This window comes from Rhodamnia argentea, chromosome 10, assembly GCF_020921035.1.
Source record: "Rhodamnia argentea isolate NSW1041297 chromosome 10, ASM2092103v1, whole genome shotgun sequence".
In the NCBI taxonomy this organism is placed as follows: Eukaryota; Viridiplantae; Streptophyta; class Magnoliopsida; order Myrtales; family Myrtaceae; genus Rhodamnia; species Rhodamnia argentea.
This window is the reverse complement of record NC_063159.1, coordinates 13,375,542-13,395,117: the sequence shown is the minus strand read 5'-3', so window position 1 is coordinate 13,395,117 and position 19,576 is coordinate 13,375,542. Positions and strand designations below refer to the sequence as shown.

Below are 19,576 nucleotides of genomic sequence, written 5' to 3'. Positions count from 1 at the left end.
GTCAATTCTAGAAGGTAACTTCCCCTCGAGCTGTTGTAGAGCACGTTCTCCAGGTTCCTTCACTTTTTTCATCTCGCTCGTGAACCATTCTTCTTCACAGGGATTCACCACTAGCTTCTCAAGGTTAAAGGCATTCTCGTCAAGGTAATTCACTAGTTCATGATCACAAGGTCGACCATAATAATTGGAAAATTCAACCTCCTTTAGGTATCGATGGGGAGCTTGAACAACTCTTTTCAGTTCCCTTTGCCTGCATAGCATCTCCCGTGGGTCCATCAACTGTGACAAAAGAAGAATGAGGTATATTGTTAATCGGCACGAGATATTGCATTGGAAAATGCCCATGGAAGAAAGGACCTGCAAAATAAAGAATGTCTTTGTGGATGCTCATATCGAGTAGATACTAATCACGTGACGTCTCAATGACTCACCCATAAGCATATAGGATTCGACATTGATTTGATGTATCATGTTCCATCCTATTGCTTCTGTCTAATGCCTAAATAGATGAAGGCTTGAAGGAGGCACGAAAACCCACCTCAAACACAAAGCTCTACATGCATGGACATGCCTCGATCAGGAGAGTCAATGGAAGTAGACTCGCATCTCCAAGTCCGTGAACTCTCAGCTCCAATTTCTTGACACTTACTAATTTAGGCAATTGACGAATAAGCAGATTTTCCTGCATGAGAGAGAGAGAGAGTCAAAAGCAGCAGAGATTGTAAAAATGTATTAACTGATGGAACCGTATGAAAATCACTCTTACATCCGGGGAATCATAAAATTGAAGTTTCAGAATCTGCAAACAAGAAAGGCTCGAAAGTTGAGACAAGGTCACATGCACAAGCCTCAACGAAAATCCTTCAATAGACACCTTAGACAGCTGCGGGAGCTTGTCCAAACACAATGGCATTTGAGGTCCCACTATAGCGAAGGACACAAGATTCGTGTCATAAATCTCAACGTATTTAAGATCGAAACAACAACTTATGCTCAAGTATTTCAGCTTCAATGATCGACCGGAAGCTCTAACCCTATTCAAAGTGGGAGCAAGTCGCAAAATCAATCGCTCTAGAACCGGACAAATGGCAAGCAGTTGCTCAATGAGTTCTCCCTCCACAGTGACTCCATTCAAGCAGAGCTCTTCGAGATACCTAAAGGATGCATTCCAAGAACTAGAAGGGCTCAAGCCAAAATTACTTAGACACGAAGCTCGTTGTGAATACCCTATATCAGAATCCATAAGTGTCTCGCGTCCTAATATATATGGCAAGCAACTAGGATCACCATGAGGCCAGAAATCCTTCAAAGATGGGGGCTCGAAATATAGCTGGAGAACTTTAACTCGTTTCGCCAATGCAAATTTAATCCACCGATCAATGTGAGATTGATGTGAAATATTCAGGTCAAAAAATAATGCAAATCTACGTAAATGGTATCCTCTACTTTGAGATCGCAAGACATTGTCTACCCACTCCACATATCTCTCCCTCTCCTTGTCCAACCACTCGTGATTATCTTCTATCTCGGCTAATAATTCACACCAATCGAAATCAAGGTTGGTAACCCGACAAGTACACAAATGACTCCACCTTTTGGAAAGCAGACAAGTCGCTTGCGCTTCTCTAGATGTCAAAAGAGACAATATAAGGCCTACGACATCTTCGGGCAAATAGCTGATTCGATCCTTTTGGAATGAGTTTCACCAAAAGAAAAAAGAACGAAGTTAGGAAAAATCTGAAACAAAGGGAACACGAAAATTCAAACTTAACGAAGAGAGCCCGCGGTGCACCCCGGCCGGAGAGAGGGGGGGGTTGGGTTGGGTGGGTTGGGTGTGGGACATTCTTACGGCTAGTTCCACAGGCACCAAAATTCGTTACCTTGTCGGCAGATTCGACTTCAGTACCAGAGCAAAGCCGCCTTGCAGATTGAGAATCCATAGACGCCGGCATTAGTTCACCTCCAGTTCGCTCTTTTGTTTTTTTTTTTAATTTTAGCCTCCCCGATCACATCCTGCGTCTTTATATTTTAGCCGAAATCCCGAAACATCCCACCCGACTCCATATCTTTTTCAAAATTTCTGATCAGCGATTTCCCATTGAAACGTAGATGATCATACTCATTTTAAATTAAGCCCAAAAAAAAAAAAAAAACCCACACACTTTTGACTTGATTGGTCCCGAACAAACAGGGATTATAACGTTTAGATATGGAAAAATAACCAAAAGATTTTGTATATATTAATTCAGGATATACTTTTACTCAATCTAAATTTCTGAAATGAACTTCGATTTGTATTTTTAAGCTCGAATCCGCTTAAACCTTTAGAATTGACAAGTAAAGTGGTATACTATACATCTTCATGTTCTGTTTTAAAAGTTTAAGTAGTCTTATTCAATTTTGAAGGGAAGTAAAGCAATTGCTTTTTCAAAAGCGCAAACCGACGGTATATAGATCAATGTTCGTGTAAAAATACTTTAGAAAATCACCTTTACATGTTTTCAAAAATTTTGAATGTTTCGACTGTCTGAATGTCAAACATGGAGTGGACCATTCACATCAGAAGCCATGGACGCTGCTCCTGCTGCTCACGCATAATTATTAAGGGCACGTTTCTTCATGTTTATCTTTTTAGCTTTCGATAAGCAGAAATGTTAAATAAAAGAAAATTAGCCATGGAGGCTGGACCAACGCCGGCTAGATCCAAGATCCAAATTACCACGAAAGTTAATCAAGGGTCTAAGTCCAACGCACCATGACATTCAGTCCATCATAACTTTCTACATCCGATCTCCTCATCTCCCAAAGAAAGGAAGGTAAAAAGAAAGCGCGAGATCGAGGGAAGAAGAAACATAAGTTGGTGCTGTGTGCACTGCGAAATCACTCCATGCAATAAAATCAGGAGAGTCTCCTTGAGTTGATATATTCACAAACTGAAGCGGGAAAAGGGGACAAAAAAATGAAAATACCAAATCACCCCGTCCAAAGAGTCCAAAGAGTCTCCTCCTCCTCCTCCTCCTCCTCTTTCCTCTTTCCTCTTTCCTCTTCCTCCTCCTCCAAGTAAGTGCTGTGGTGCGAAAGCATCAAGCCCTATCCATCAACTTGCAAACTCAACTCCGTCCTCGTCAATTAATCCCACTAATGATGTAGTAGGAGCCGATTCTAAGGAACAATTCAAAGTTCCAACATGATTTCGATGACTAGAAAGAGCAACATTGATGTCTATTCTAGCCGGACTAGGTTCCGACTATAACTTGTGTCGAGGGGTTCATGATGTGGGAGCATCTAAATCATCGAAACATTTCTTGAGTTCCGACACAACTTCATTGACATATACGCACTTGGTCCCACCGGCACTTACAACAACGACTACGTTTGCTCGGTCCAAGACGGATTATGGTTATAACTTGCTAATGTGGATTGAAGGTGTCGATCTAGCAAAGGATGAATCGATGGACAAGTTGTTGATATGCTACTAAGATATTGATATTGAAAGTTTATTGTGGTTTCTCAGTCCACTAATCAACCACACGGCGTCAAAGGCTACTAAGGATTTACCCAGCAGAATTGATGTTCATTTGAGCAAAGGCATATTTTGGTAAATAAGGGCTTGCTTCGATGGTAAAAGAAAAAAGTTTATCAACGCAAAGACTATTGGCCGAACTATCAAATAAGGGTTGCCGATTCTCCCTTGCTGATTATGTGCCATTTCACCATATTAGCTGCTAATTTCGATGCGGACCGACAACATATCTTTGGGGGGCTATTCTGAATCATTGCTGCGACTATTTGGTAATGTTCCAAGGTGGTTATTTGCTGGTCCAATGGGGTGTACGAATTTTGGATGGTGACTTGCAAGGATGAAAAGAAGCTTCAAGTTTCTATGTCTTTAATGTTTTCTAAGATCCTAGGTCTTTATGCTTTCTCGTTTCTAAGATTTACCATGTCCTTTCACCGCGTCAAAATTCAGTCTCAAATCAACCGGCGGATTAAGTTTTCATTGTGGAAGCAAGTTAAGGTGCTCGAACTAAATTTGATTCCCAAGTGTCCCCCGGATCTCTCTTCATACAAAGGGCTCGTCGTGGGATTCGGCTCTCGATAATCTTACTTTAAGCTACGATCGATCGTGTCCGGGGGTTCCGACTTGTCTTTCTCATCTACTGCAAATTCTCAAACTGTGAGTTTTTCACGTAAAAAAAAGCTAATATCGGGTTTCAGACTCTATTGAATCCTTGTGTTTTCTGTCACCCACCTCATGGCTAATGACGCTGCATTGCCTGTGCATTTGATACAAGCTGGGTTGCCTAAGAACTCCTCTTCTGCCTGAACTTTCATTGTATTGCAAGGAGGAAAAATTTGATGAATTTGAAGCTGAATATCCCCATCACGTATGGATGCTCCATCTCCGGAAGAGGTTCCACTTTGAATCTCAAGCAGATTCTCAATGACAAGGGAACAAATTTTGCTGCACAAGTTCCATTTTTGAGCTGGGAGCTTGTCTTTCGTGGAAGAAGACATCTTCTCGCGCGCTTGCTAAGCAACGGATATGCACGTTTCTTTTTACCTCCTGGCTATAAATTGTCTTAGATTAGGATACAATTGTGAGGTTTTAGTTTTTATTTGATTGTCTGACCGGGCAAAAGTTCGTCTTCCTCTTAAGTTTGGGGGCATCGAAATGCAAATCATCTTTAACATCGACGCTATGATACTCAGTAATTTTTCTTTTTCCCGTTATTCTGCAAGCATCGAGTGTTTTTTTCTTTTTCCGCATATTGATGAACTTCGTCTAGTTCAGGCTATAGCCGATCCACGTCAATCCATGCATGACATTGTACCACGACCAGGCGAATGTTCGTACCAAGTTGCGTGCGCTTTCATTTAGGCACGCAACAATATTTTCTTTTGCCCACATTAACTACTCCATAACTAGGTAAATCCATTCTTTCCTGCTACCACTTTAAAACTAAAAGGGGAAACACATGACGAAATTAAACCAAAAACCAGAAACATCCCTTATTGAGGGCCTTGCCGCTTCCCGTATTGGGTGAAAATGCAGAAGAGTTGTCACAAATAACTTGTAAATCCAACAACAAGGAAAAAAAAAATTCGCGGGCACCAAATAACTAATAAACAAACATATGTTGGCGGTCGAAAAACATAACTTTAAAGAGGGAAAGAGGATTGGGTTGTAGAATCAAAACGCAATGGAATGTAATTTGAGAATGCCACAAACCCTTTAAAATAGTTACCTGATTTCCTTCGAATAATTTTAAAAAAAGTATTTGACATGTAATTTGAGAACGCAACAAACCCTTTAAAATAGTTACCCGATTTCCTTCGAATAATTTTAAAAAAAAATATTTGACGCGTGTGCTGCTAAAGATTGTTAGCTCAAATTGTTTCGCGAATAATGCGACGTTTCTGGAAAATATTTTATGGGGAAGTTTTTTTTTTCCAGATAAATGACTATTTTTGGATGTTTGGCTGAGATCCGAAAATGAGCTGGAAAATATTTTTCATCCTTTGGTAAGAAAACTCTCATTTGATTTTCTGCATTGTGGTTTGATCTACGTGGCACGGTCGACTCTAACGTGAACAATCTTTTTGTAATTTTTATTTAAGTAAATTGAAATTTTAATGTAATTTTTTTTTTGAAATTTTAATAAATTTTTTTCTTTTCTTTCTTCCTCTGGTGCTTGCCAAAAAGAAAAAAAGTAATAAAAGTAAAGAAATAATTAAAAAAGAAAAGGAAGGCGAAGGAGTGCAGAGAAGACAGATGAGGGATGAGGGTAATTAATAGAGGAAATTATTTTCCACAATACAAAAATCGGGAAAATAATTTCCTTAACTAATTTGTTTTCCGTAAACCAGAAGCAGGAAAATTAGATTTTTTTTTCATGAAAGTTGTTTTCTATGAAACATACGGGGCTTTAATTTGCGCAACTTTCAAACATCTTTTTCCACGAAATCCGTACGATGTGTCATGGACTTGGGGTGGAATTTGTCGAACCACAAATCTTGCGGTGCTCTGCAAGTGTCCCATGTCGTTAATTTATTTTTATTTAACTTTGGCTCCGTTTATTTCGTTGAAAATGAATAACTTTCAAGAAAATATTTTTCGAATTAACCGGCATTCGGTTCACTGAAATAAATGAGCCAAGAAAAATATTTCCTTTAATGGAAAAAAAAAACACCTTCAAAAGTGAGGACAGTGATTTTCTCTTTTTAAGGAAATCATTTTCCGTGAAAACCAATCTCACTTCTCTCTTTATGTATTAAATAATTTCTGCTAATATTTTTTTTACTTACAAAATTTACTAATTATTAGAAAAATGACTAAAATTTTCGATTGCGGTGATTAACATAAGCAATTCCAGCGACGACCATCCTCGCAAATGGTGAACATCTGTAGAAGGACACATCAGTGTGGTTATGCCCACTTTTGTCTCCCCCCGTTCCCCATACTTGAACCTTTGACTTTGAGGTTTGGTCTTCTTATAACCAAACCCCAGGGCCACAAAAAAGGCAGGTATAGTTAGATCGCTAATCAATTTTTATTTCTCTCCGCTATGTTTCAGTTTTTATTTAATTGGGTGACCGGGCAAAAGTTCTATCTTTCTCTTAAGGGTGGGGTATCGAAATGCAAATTATGTGTGCTGGCTGCAATTTCATTAATAGTAAGATGCGATGCGATGCGATGTGGCGTTGAACAAACGGAACCAGGTGGTCAATGAAATTAAGATGCACCCGGTGCTTGTTTTGAATACCCTGGGAGAAGCAAGCACATTCACAAACATGGTACTAGGTATAATGAGCTTCTTTCATCCGTTATTATCCATATAATAATTTTGATAGAAGCAGGCTTCCCTTGTTTGTTCTACTATTTTTTTTTTTTTTGGGATAACCGTTAACATTCTAGGATTTATCTAGGGTTTTCTACTACTTTCTAGAATGTTGCCCGGGACGGGCAAAATGGTAATTTACCCCGTGTTCTGGAACATTCCCAATTAATGTTGGTGGTTAGGAAAATGGGAGATGTAATCTTAGCCACCGGATCTAAAAAAGATCTATGGTTGTAATCCGAGACTCCCTACTATATAAATGGGGAGTCCTCATTCTCATTTAACATCCACAAATCAAATAACACAAAGCATTTCTTTTAGAGTACTCTTAAATAAGCCAAAAAAAAAAAAAAACTCCACGAAACTTTGTAAAAAAAAAAAAACTCTCTTAGCTCCTAGGGAATGAACCGGAAAGTATCGTTAGGCTGACCAAGTGAACCATCGTTGTACCGATTCCATCGGTCCAGCCTAATTCCGCCTCTTAGAAATTAGATAGGTTGTGCATCAACCGGGCTTGTTGAATTTAGACTTTCATAAAAAGTCGAGATAAATGATTAACTAACTTGCATTGATAATGATATGCCTGTTAAAATATACTCTCATGTACAACAAGTGAATCCCTCAGCTCCTAGGGGATGAACCGAAAGGTATCTTCGTTCGGCGTGAGCTCTGCCTCGATGAGGATCCTCCGCATCTGCTGCCTAGTGGCGCCGTCGCTGGCCATAGCCCCGAATGCCACAGTCTCGAGCTGCCCACGATCAACGAAGTGCTCATGCAACAAGGCCACATACGTGCTTGCTTCTCCCACCGTGCTAGTTAGCATGGGGTGCGCCTTGATTTGGTTTATCACCACGAGTAGCCTATTCATGGCCTCATCGCTTCTCGTGGAAGCGGTCTGGCGTTCCACTGCCCTAAAACACAAAAGAAAATAAATTAGAGTCTAATAAAATAAAGATTTCCAAATTAAGAGATATAATACTCACTTGGCAGTCTTTCTATTATGGGTTCGCGACCGTGGTTGATCCGCAGAGAGATATATCTGGTGCCTCTCCTCAAGCAACTGAGCAAGGTCTTGGGGTGGCTGAGCTGCTACGGGCGGCTGACTTGTAGCGTGCTGGTTTTGGAGTGGCTGAGCTCTGGTTGCCGACCTGTAGCGTGCTGTTCCATGAGAGGTGAATAGTTTACTTCCGAGGCAAGACGGTTGTGGGTGCGTATTTGAAGAAGAAAGTCACATTTCCAGCATTGGTTGGTCACTACTCACCTAAACCTAGTCACACAACTGCGATCGTCCTCCATCCGGGGGAAGCGGCCATGCCTCACCTCCTCCCGATCATGCAAGTTAGAGCATGCGAGACTAGAGCTTCGAGAGTGTTAAATTAGTGTCTTGAGTTTAAGCCGTTTACAGAATCCAATGTGGTTGAAGGATATAAATCGGTTTTGTTAACCAATAGGAAAGAAATCACAAGAATCTTAATGGGATTAGAATTGCTTTTGAAGAGAATATGTATACATATATTGGGGATTCGGTTCTATTTCAGAAGGAAGAGGGAGAAGTACTCTGTTGCTAGATAACAAAGATCATGGGCACATACATTATATAATATATATGCTCTCATGTGGTGGGCTCAAGTCAAAAAGATGTAAAAGTTGTTGACCCATATAAAAAGAAAACAAAATTGGGAGGTGAGTTTTTTAAAGAGAGAACACTATTACCGCACGGTCCTTCTTTGTATTCACTGTACAGAGAAGAAATTGAAACGAACAGGGACGTTTCTTGAGGACGTGCCGCATAGTGTGTTCTTGGCACAGAGAAAACACACAAGAAAAGAGCCACCGCACGAAGTAGAAAGGACGTACAAGACGTTCTTGGTTTATTCGTACATAGAGCAAACAAGATGAGTATCAGTTTTTCTCACTGAGTTTTCTAAATGAATTCTCTATGAGAGATGATGAGATATTATTCGTGGATTTGCTTTGGGCTTAAACAAGATGAGGGAAACATTCAAGTACATGAGCGATTATAACTTTGATTCTCCGATTATAGTGGATTATATTGTTGGCTTTCCCCGTGGACGTAAATACCGACATTCGAACCGAACCACGTAATCTCTGGTGTCCTTTATCGTTCATCATAATTTCTCTGTAATTTCGTATTGACTTATTTGCAAGATCCGTTAGTATTTCCGCGTTAATATCTCAACAGAGAGTATGCAGAGCCGTAAAAAAGGCCCGGGCTGACCCGACCCAGCCCGAAAAGTACACATCAGGTCTTGGTCTTCTTGAATAAGGGCCGGTACCACTGAGACCCGCTCTTCGAGTAGTAAGCTTAAGTTATATGAAATATGCTAGTCGGCCTAGTCCTTGCATAACTCCGCTCTCTTTGCCTCGCCATCGCCGATCTTGTGTATATCATGTAATAGCACCTCTAGATATTCCATTAAAGATGCTGGAGCTGGACTTTTGAGGTAGCTTCCATCGCATTTTAATATCAAGAACAATGACACAAGTGACTGGTGATGGTGATGTAGCAGCCGGAATGCGGCACCATTGGTTGAAGCTTGGTGAAATGTCCTTTCGACAAATATGCTTGTCCGTCAACCATCAAGGCTGCTGGTTCTGCTCTGTGAGCAATACAAGGACTTTGACTTGTTTTGTGCAGTGTTAGTTTATTTGCTGCAGATGGTTTGAGTCATGAAAAATACCAAAGGCAGCAACATTTACACAAAAATCTTTGATTTGCCAATGAAAGCATAATTTTCACAGGGGAAACATATATGCTTCTCTACGTTTTCCACAAATGGTGTCCACGTGCCTTTACAGACAGAGCATGCTTGATGATGCCATAGTCATCACTTGTTATGCAAATGGCTGATTAATTATGCTTTTACTGCATGCCAATTGGCTAGTTGTTGTGAACTACATATTGAGTTTCATTTCTTAACCGTGCGAGCATAAGGTGCATGAACAGTCACACAATTGTAATTCATGGTTAGAGTTCGGTCAATTAGAGGATGGTGTATTCATTTTACCAAGATAACATGATATTGTTGTGCTTTCAACTCCAAATATGTCGACGGTCGGTGTATTCCAACATCATTTACCACCTTCGATGGTTCAAGCGAAGGGGATTTATCGATTAATACTCCTTGTTTTTGCTTCTTCAGCCATTGGCCATGATGGGCGCTTCGCTATCAGGTGTGGATGTCGTGGTTAGCAAAATATTACTATTGTGACGAAAGAAATTCTCTTTCTAAGGTAGTTCTCTTTTTTATTCAGATTCTTGTGCTTTTCCATACTCTCCTGTCTTTGCTGCTTAAGGTACTTTGGATCACTATCCATGATGTTATAGTATCCATTTAGCAGGATTCTATATCTTTGATCACTATCCATGCTTTTCAGTATTCTCCTATCTAGGAGAGGGCCTCGCTTGCCGTCGGCTAGGAAGTACCGACACTCTTTGGAGAAATTGACTAGTCGAAGCTTAAACCCAAAGAGTGCTTGTTAACATGATAGAGAGGTCACACTTAGACTTCGGTTACGGTTACGTGCGTGGTCGACTCGCAGCTTAAGCCAAAGAAGACTTGTTAACCTAAGAGAAAAGTTGCACTCGGACTCCGATTACGGTTACGTGCGGGAATTGAGACATTATCGTCCAGCGCAAGTGTAAGGCTTTGCAGCAGGGATTACTACTCGGAAGTTTCGTGCTGATGAAGATTCACCTTAAAATAATAACCTTTTTCTTTCGTCCGAAAAGAAGAATTTAACCTTAAACGAGCTAACTTTACAGCCAATTTCACTGTACAATGTTGCTTTTACTGCATTCAATGATACACATGAGAGAGGGAGAGGGAGAGAGAGGTCCCATGGCACGTTCAAACGTACTTTTGGATCATTGCTCTTACTTCTTCAATGACAAGCCAAGCCTTGTGTCCTCCAATTACTTCTTCTTTCATCTCTCCATCTTTCCATACCTGCAAATATAGGGTCCAGTCAATTTGCAAACCTATCAATAAACCGAAGCATGAAGAATAATACCATGAACTACGAATACACTGCGTACCTGTAAAGTTGGCATTTTCTGCAAGCGCAAACAATGGAAGAATATATAGTCAGTGGTGAGGAGTACATGCTTAAAGGAGAGAAATTGAAGCTGTAAAAAATCAGAGTAGCTTGACATACAGAGACATTTCCGCGCTTCACAAGGGACTGAGGAACTTTGTTGACATCTACACAATAGCATCTGATTCTACCAGTACCATGAGAAGAAGCAAAGGCCAAAAAAAAAAAAAAAAGAAATGAAATCAATACGCAGGGAATCTGTCCGCAAGAAGGGGCATCTACGTCGGAGCGAAGTTTGTTTGCACTTTAGAATTGCTGGGAAGTATAGGCACAGCTATTACTGGTTTTCACCTCTTTTGTTTGAAGGAGTAACAGCAAACTGTGAAGATCTTAAGCTCAAGTGACTTTGCTCAGTAGCAGAAGAATATTTATTGCAGAAACCTCAAACCAGATTGCAGATTTCCAGAACCACGGTGCTTAATATTGCATGGAAGTGATCATGAGGTGGAATTCTACCATGCCTACTGGTGAAGAAGGAGAGAGAGAGAGAGAGAGAGAGAGAGAGAGGAATTACTTGCTTTCGTACTCGGCAGCCAACTTCTCTAGCTTCGGCTTCAGATAAATGCATTTCCGACACCAAGCAGCCATCCTATTAGGACAAACAACTTGAAACAAGAGAGTAAGTAAAACTGCAGGCGCTGTGAAAAAGCGTGTGCTTATGCAGTTTCAATCTAGAAAAAGGGACTTCGAACGATGCGATCACGATGAACCTAAGAAAGAAAGCACTTCCCCTATTCGTTGCCAATCGCAATTTACATTCATGGATTGGAGAAGGCGATGCATATCTGTAAAGGGGGAAGCAGAATTTAACAGGAAAGAAGAGACTGAAATTCAATCGAATCTCCCCGAGCTATCGATAATGCAAAACTCGCGAGGCCAATATCTAAGTCTGGAAACGCAGATATTTCAGTTGGAGGCATTGGCATGGTACAAGAATGCCACCGATTCATCAATTAGCGCAATCTCCGAATGATGATTATGAACAAAGGGCAATGGTATCTGTGGAAACCTTCCAAGGAAATAGTCGTCAACATATACATAACAAGCCGTGTCTCACGAGCTCACCTAAAACAACAGAGCTTTGATGTATCTAGCCTAGCGCATATTAATGCCACAGAAGGGAGCAGTGACAGCCACAACTGGAGGAAGTGGAGTACAAAAAAAAACGGCGTCCAGTTTGAAGACTAACATTGATTTCCGTAGAGGATTCTGGGAAGATGAGGAAGGGAGAGAGAGCGCTACCAATCGATGAGAATGGGTTGGGAGAGCTCGCGAGCGCGCTGAAGAACCTGGTCCAGCTGATCACAGTCCTCGATGGGCTCCATCTCCGCAACGGCGTGGCTCGAGGAGTCGGGCCAAAACGCCCCTGCTCTCGTGTCCGGCCTCGCGATCCTCGGGCAGCCCAAGCTCCTACTCCGATCGCCGATGGGCGGTCTATGGAGAGACAAAGAGCTGACGCCGCTCAGCCCCCGGAGGTGGTGGTGGTGCTCTCGGGGACAGACTTCTCTGAGGAGGACGTGAGGAGTCGGCGCTAGAACAGACATCTCTCCCGGTCTTCCAGTAGCAGCAGAGCAAGGAGGAGGAGGATCGGGAGGCGCCGATGATGGGCACAAAGTTTTCACAGCATTTGAGAATCGAAGACGAAGACGGAAGCGACGGTCATGAGATTGGAATGAGCCACAAACGAAAGAGACGCAAACAGAGGAGGAGGAGGAGATGCTTGGGAGGGCAAGCCTTATCCGCATGGAGGCTACCCCCGATCGAGTCGGGAGGCCCCAATCCAAGCGAAGGGCAAATTCGTAAAGACAAAAATAAAAAAAAATAAAGTTAGGAGCCCTCCACTTCCTCTCTGAGCACCGTCACCAAAGACATCGAACTAACATATTTACGATAAATGTATTTTAAATTAATTTTTTATCATAAAAAAATTCAAATTAATATATTTATAACAAATTTACCTTTCACTCATTTACATTAAATTTTAAATTTTACGATCAAATTGCTGTATTTAATTACACGTAAAGGGTGTACCAATTTAAAATTTTTACCATCTTTTTATCACATATATATATGTCTTTCTCTTGAGTTTTTAGTGATCAAAAAATGAATTCAATATATATTTATTACAAATATATCAGTTTAAAATTTTTCTTAAATTTTTAATGATTAAAAAATCAATTTAAAATAAATTTATCACAAATATTTTGATTTAAAATTTTTTAATGATATTAGCCGTCCTCAGCAAATGTAAAAGAACAATCAATCTCTTTTTTATGCTTAGCTCTTGGGCCGCCCGGAGTTTGTATGTTTGAATGAGGCAACTCGGTTTTTAGCTCTATTTCTTGATGATTATAAACATATGGGAAAATTCCATTTAAGGGCCTAAAGTCATCTTATTTTTTCAAATAAGAGTCTCAAATGAATATAGTTTCAATTAAGGGCCTGAAGTGACATAGTGCGTTTCAATTAAGAGCCTAAAGTGGTCATAGAATTTCAAAAAAGGGTCTAACCTAAAGGATATTTTCGTCATTTTATATTTTGATTTTATATTTATTTTTTTCTCTATTTTATCCTTTTTTGTTTAAAAAAAATTAAAAAGAAAAAAAGAGCCGCACGCGGGAGGGCCGATGGGTTCCATTTCGCCGTCCTCCGTCGACGAACAGAGCTGCCTGTAGCGCCGGCCCACAGCTGGTGCAGGGACGGCGAGGGTGGCGAAGGCCGGTGGGTTCCACTTCTCCGTCCTCCGCCTCGTCGCCGAGTCCTCCGTCGATGAACAGATCCGCCAAGCCCCCCGGTCAACTTCAAGAATCATCCCCGCTTCGCTGGGACCCTTCTCCCGCCGATTCCAACGCTGCCGCCCCTTGGTCATCTCCGATCCCCGACGCCGAGAAGGAGCAAATCAAAGCCCTCGTTGTCCTCTGATGCTGTCCTCCTCGGCTCGAATCTGGAGCAAGCTCAGCGAAACCCTAGCAGTGAACAGCAAGTGCGATTTCCTCAAGCTGTGGCCTGCCCTGATCTTGTGTCCGATCTCCAGAAGGAGCAAGTCAAAACCCCATGCTCCTCCCCCCTTCGCAGGCCCTGGCCTCTGACGAATCACCCAAGCGTCAATGCAAGTCACTGCCCTCCACAGTTGTCAAATTATCCTCCTCTCTTTCCCTCTCATGGGTCTACGAAGGACGAAGCGACCTGGTATCGAGCTTCGTCAGCACCGGCTTTAGCCGCGGGAGCGATGGCCGACGACCCACCCCCCGCAACAAAAGGCGATGGTGGGGCGGCGGCCAAGGCAGGAGGGGCAGCCCTCTTGCCCCTCGGTGTTGATTGGTTTTTATTTTTTTTAAGTTTTTACTAATTTTTGAGGGAACAAAAAAGAAAAATCTGATCAAAAATAAAATAAGCAAAAAGACAAAAATGCCCTAAAAAATAAGCCCTTTTTTGAGATTTTATGATCTCTTCAAGCCCTTATTTAAAACAAAATTTACTTCAGACCTTTTTTTTTTTTTTTTAAATGATGACAGTTCGGACCCTTAAATAAAAATTTCCCTAAACATCTACGAGGCCATTGATCTCTTCCTCACGAATACCACGGCTCAGTTCCTCACTGCAGCCGAACCACCACCCACCCTCCGTCCACAGCGCCTCCTGGTGATTCCCTGACAAGTTCGAATTTGTCCTAACCAACATCCCGCTGCACTCCTCTCATTTTACCCTTTTGGTATAACAAGACGCCATCCAACTCTGTAAATTCATTCGCATTGTCCCGGGCAACAAAAGGAAAACAAATCACTACACCACATGATCCAGGAACACCACGCGGAACTGCAATAAAAAGGTGACTTCTTCACTTCGATCAGAACGCGTAGAAAGAGGATCCGAACTAACAGAATTTCGCGCTCTCTTCCACATACTAAAGTCCCAAATTTAACAACACATTCGCAGGTGCAATGAGTCCCTGTGTCATCGTTTCACTTTCTAACAGTGCCTCCATTAAACCTGTTTTTACCAGCTATGAGCTTGCTCCGGGAGACGCAACATTAAGGAGCGTAACCCTGCTAACCTACATGAACATTAAAAAGCGGCAGTTTGCATAGATTCCCCGCTCGAGCTGATGACTCTTGTCTTCCTGCTCCATTGAATAGTTCTGGCACGCCTTCACGCCCGACACTTCCCTGTCATTGCTTCAAGAGTTTTCCAATGGCTCATCCGCCCATCAGTTGCAATTTTCTCAAACTTCATCGAATCACAATGGTTGCCACCTCTAAATCCCCCACCCTTCACTCGAATAATATGGCATAGCTAGTCCATAAATACCTCGCCTCCTCCCAAACTTTTTTTTTAATAGGTAATAAAGAATTTTTCTTAAACCAAAATATTCAGGTACATCAGAAATGTGCTGGGAAACAATAGAAAAGAACCCTCTAATTGTTTCTGCTAGACCAACATAAAAAAAAAAAAAAAAAAACAAGGAAAACATCACAAGACTGAGAAGTCAGAGCAAGATGTCGAAAGCCGAAGAAGAGAGTACAAGAAAGAAGCATCCTCTTCCAGTCTACATGTATTATGTGAAGCACTTGCATTCCCCTCCTGATAAATTACATGTATTTTACATACTTTGAAGGGATCAAACAAAATACCCAGAAGTAGGAAAATCAGTTCAAGTACACATCCAAATGAGCAGCTCCACCGTAGGTAGGCCACTCCCCAGGCACCTAGATTCTTTTAAGTTTTGAACAAGTTTGAACCTCCCTTGTATTCATATTGGAAGCCTATGTCACTAATTCAAACCATACTATAGTGTCAGACGAATATGACTATCATAGACAAGGCTCAAATCCGGCTACGATCTTACAAGTCTCAAGTCACATTAGTTCATGGCACCGCTATATTAGCCTAACAAGGAAATCAGGGACACCGACAGCTACTAATGTATCAACTCCGGAATTCACAGGAAAACAAGACTACCATACAACCAGAATACATACAGAATGGAAACTGTCAGTTTCACAACACAATCCGCAATAACGTTTTCAGCCACCACTCAAAAGCACGGGGGTAATGGTGCACTATGCGCGAAGAAGATAGCATGACATGAACGACTATATATGTACAGATATGTACTATTAACAAATTATCTTGTTAATGCGCCTATCCCAACCAACTCACGACCGGAGTGCACGATCAAAGTATTTCATTATTGGAACGGAACACGAGGCATGACATCCAGGTTCTTCAAGAAGCTTGAGTCGCATGGACCAGTTCATCAGGTTAAAAGATCAAACATTCAATAACGTCAATACAATCTCATCCAATCTATAACCTTACTGAAAAGGACAAATCCTGGTAATAATTCTACACTTGAGGAGGAAAAAAATATTCAAGTGTTATATTCCAAAACCAAAAACTGCCCGTATTTTGTTAAAGATCAAGTCTCGCCACCCTCTCTCAGTGTTCTCCACCACAGTTGCATTCCCATACCTACAATCCAACGAACCAGAAAGGTAAATGTGCTATCAATACGCAGTAAAAAAGTTTAGCACTGGCAATATATTTTCACTGTCCAACTTGAGCTATAAATTCATCCCAATGCACGTAAGGGCAAACGTTGTTTCTATTTATAGTGGCAAAACAATTGATATAGCGCCAAAACAATTGATTTCTCTTAAATTTATGTCCTCTTCTCGATCCTCCATTGACATATCGATGATTATCAATTCATTTAGCAGATGGCCGGGGTTCTAGAGAAAGTTCAACTTAAATCAAATGTTCAAACTCTACTCTTCAATGGAAAATAAGAGCAAACTTGCTCCAAAACTAACCTGTCTTCTTCAGGGACGTCAGTGTGTGTGAGCTTGACAACAGTCAGACCAGATTCAGGCTCATCCAAAGTAAGTTTTACCTGCAATTAGCCCATGAAAATGAACATATGAGCATGTATCGGAGAGATTAACAATAGTAATGCAGACAATTATCAACACCAAGGATTAAGAGGACTTACTGTGGAGTGAATACCATCAGGCCAGCTCCCAAACCTCCATTGCTGCACAATCAACTTCCCCTCCTGCAACTCCACATTCCTTCCAGTGACCGAGCCATCGAAGATGCTAAACTCTCCTCCCACCTCTTTGCTTATCCTCGCATTGCTCTGCGTGAACCCTTTCCACCTGTTCTCATCCATCAATATCTCGTACATATCTCTCGCTCTGCAGCTGAACTTCTCCGTCATGCTGATCGTCTTGAAGCCTTCCTTCTTCTTCTTCTTCACCTCCTTCTTCTCAGGGGCCGCAGCCACCTCCTTCTTCCCCGCAGCAGCAGGCGCAGCTGCTTCAGCTGGTGAGGACGTCTGGTTCTTTGGAATTGGAGCCACCTTCTTCGTCTCCAAATCTTCCCTCGCCGGGCCTCCCCTCGCCATGCTCTCCACGAAAACCCTAACCTTCTCCAAGATCACCGGCTTGCCCCTGCTCCCCATCGCCTCCTTCAACCTCCTCCCGATCGGCCCGTCGTCCTTGACGAGGACCTTGACCTCGGGGTCCTCGTCGGCGTTCTCGTCGGCAATGTACGGGATCTCCACCGTGCCGTCGACCTTCAGCAGGGACTTCCCGTCGGAGTCCCTGGCCTCGCCCTCCCAGGCGAGGACGACGCTGATCTCGTAGCCGGGGATGATCTTCCCCTTGCGGATATTGACGTAGGCCTCGCCGTCGACCTTCTCGACCTTCTTGGTCCGTACGAAGAGGTTGCCCTCGCCATCCAGGAGGGTGAGGTCGGAGAGGAGCTTGGTGAGGAGGTTGCGAGACCACTCGAGGCAGTCGGTCTCGGACCAGTGCCAGTTGTGGACGTTGGTGCCGTCGGACCGCTCCTCCACGATCCACCTCTTGTCCCCCTCGCCGTACTTCGCCATCGGCGGTGGTGGTGGTGGCGGCGGCGGCGTTCGGTGCTTTTGGGTAGGCGAATTCGAAGGAAGAGAACGCGAAAGCCCGGAGCTTGGGGAGATTGGGAATGCTGGGGGAGGCGAGGATGGTTAAAAGAGGGAGAGAGGAAGTAAAGAGAGAGGTCTGGAGGGTTCTGAGGATGGAAGAATCTAGAACATGGCCTCAACCCATTTGGGTCCTTTGTGCACTTTTACGGGTGTTAGAATTTGGAAAGGACTAGACCACCATTCTAAATCTTAAATTAGTCAAATTTCAAATTTTGAGTGGAGCAACATAAATTCACAGGCTTCAAAATTTTTTTGTCAATGAATGTATTCGACGCATTTAATGAACATTCTCGATTCAAAATATTTCATTTTCAAATCATCAATCGCACATAACATGAGCAGCAAAACAATACTTCAGAAATAGAAATCTATTTAGTTACATAAATTTATATTTCTATTCTTGAAGCAAATGTTTTTTGTTTCGAAAATAATTTTGAAATCATTGGAAAAAAAAAAAGAACTAATTTTTGATCAAAAATTAATTTCTTGAGCGGCGCCCATCATGCATGAGATGTTGTTGCAAACTTGTTTTGAAGCAACTTTTTGACAAGCGTAGGTGACGTCTTCTGACGGAATTCCTGAAAACAAATTCAAGGTAGCCCGACAAACGAAAATGATTTGATGTTCGTTCCTGCTACCATTCACTCCAGCCCCTGCCTTTATAAGGGCTTTGGGTAGCAAGTGGACCGGATCAATCCTCTACCTTCGCTAACGTTCTTCCTACCGTCAAAGAAAGATTGTGGATTTACATCTGCTATTTTGACAAACCAGTACAACTAATCATCCCACAGATCAAGTTGAAGCTCAAATGCTCTCAAATTCTATCCAGATAAGTGATCTGCAGAATGTATTTTACGGGAGAACCTGCTTAAAATCACCCAGCCAAAATGAGAAGTCCTCTCGATTTGGGACAAACAAAAGAAATACCGGAGCAGTCACGTGAGCCGAAGAAATTCATGTGTGAACAGCAGCAACTTTTCCAGAAAACAGAAAACAACAGTGCTCTTGCCATGATACCTTGGCAACCAACTTCGAGAAGGATCGATGCCGTTGCTACCGGCCAGACATGTAGAATCAACCAATATATGACAATCTTGTGATTACAACACCACAACAATTGTCTTGATCTATAATGTAGTTGTCAAGGAATGCAGTTATCAAACAAAATGTTGAAGAACATAGGACAAAGGGGAAAAAAAAATATTGCTTTCAATGAGGAGAGACCCGTAGAGACTCTCCAAAGGAAATATCGCATTCATCTGCCGCCAATACATTGGCTTTCAATATGTTCTGCATAAACATGAATGAGCACGATAAACCTTCACTATCTCGACAATCTGGAACTGTATAGTTCACTCTGATTGCTCATTTACTCAATGTCTACTGTCTGAATTCATTTCTCCAGCAACAAAGCCATTTGTCACAGTTGCCCCCCGCCTGCATGGAAAAGCTCCATACCGGAAAAGGAAAAACAGAGGCCTTTTCTCATGCTGACACCAAAAATCTTGAACATTTTACAATGATATTGCTGTCATGTGCTTACCCCTCCACCTTCTTGAAATATAAAATAGCTGACGGGTGAATGAGTGGAAGAGCTGGATCTATATGATTCTGCAGTACTAGGTTTCACATGGTCGATCTGTGA

The 19,576-nt window shown here is 42.0% G+C and overlaps 2 protein-coding genes and 1 long non-coding RNA gene across 4 annotated transcripts; all 3 read right to left on the bottom strand.

Moving 5' to 3' along the window:
- Window positions 1-84: 84 nt before the first annotated feature.
- On the bottom strand, window positions 85-2,104 carry LOC125312581. 2 transcript variants are annotated; one of them, XR_007196619.1, is made up of 3 exons: window positions 1,881-2,104; window positions 539-682; window positions 85-279 (listed from the first exon to the last, which is right to left on the bottom strand). It is a non-coding gene; the product is annotated as an uncharacterized LOC125312581 (long non-coding RNA). The 2 variants fall into 2 exon arrangements; XR_007196620.1 differs by lacking the exon at window positions 1,881-2,104 and adding an exon at window positions 767-840.
- An 8,435-nt stretch (window positions 2,105-10,539) lies between these two features.
- Window positions 10,540-12,693, bottom strand: LOC115729642 (thioredoxin-like 3-1, chloroplastic). The gene is made up of 5 exons (XM_030660259.2): window positions 12,204-12,693; window positions 11,476-11,550; window positions 11,022-11,088; window positions 10,903-10,920; window positions 10,540-10,813 (listed from the first exon to the last, which is right to left on the bottom strand). The coding sequence occupies exons 1-5, from the start codon at window positions 12,503-12,505 to the stop codon at window positions 10,715-10,717; spliced, it is 561 nt and encodes a 186-aa protein (XP_030516119.1). The 5' UTR covers window positions 12,506-12,693; the 3' UTR covers window positions 10,540-10,714.
- Window positions 12,694-16,126: 3,433 nt separating this feature from the next.
- LOC115729640 (activator of 90 kDa heat shock protein ATPase homolog 1) lies at window positions 16,127-18,053 on the bottom strand. The gene is made up of 3 exons (XM_030660250.2): window positions 16,954-18,053; window positions 16,775-16,854; window positions 16,127-16,433 (listed from the first exon to the last, which is right to left on the bottom strand). The coding sequence occupies exons 1-3, from the start codon at window positions 17,851-17,853 to the stop codon at window positions 16,340-16,342; spliced, it is 1,074 nt and encodes a 357-aa protein (XP_030516110.1). The 5' UTR covers window positions 17,854-18,053; the 3' UTR covers window positions 16,127-16,339.
- Between the last annotated feature and the right edge of the window lie 1,523 nt (window positions 18,054-19,576).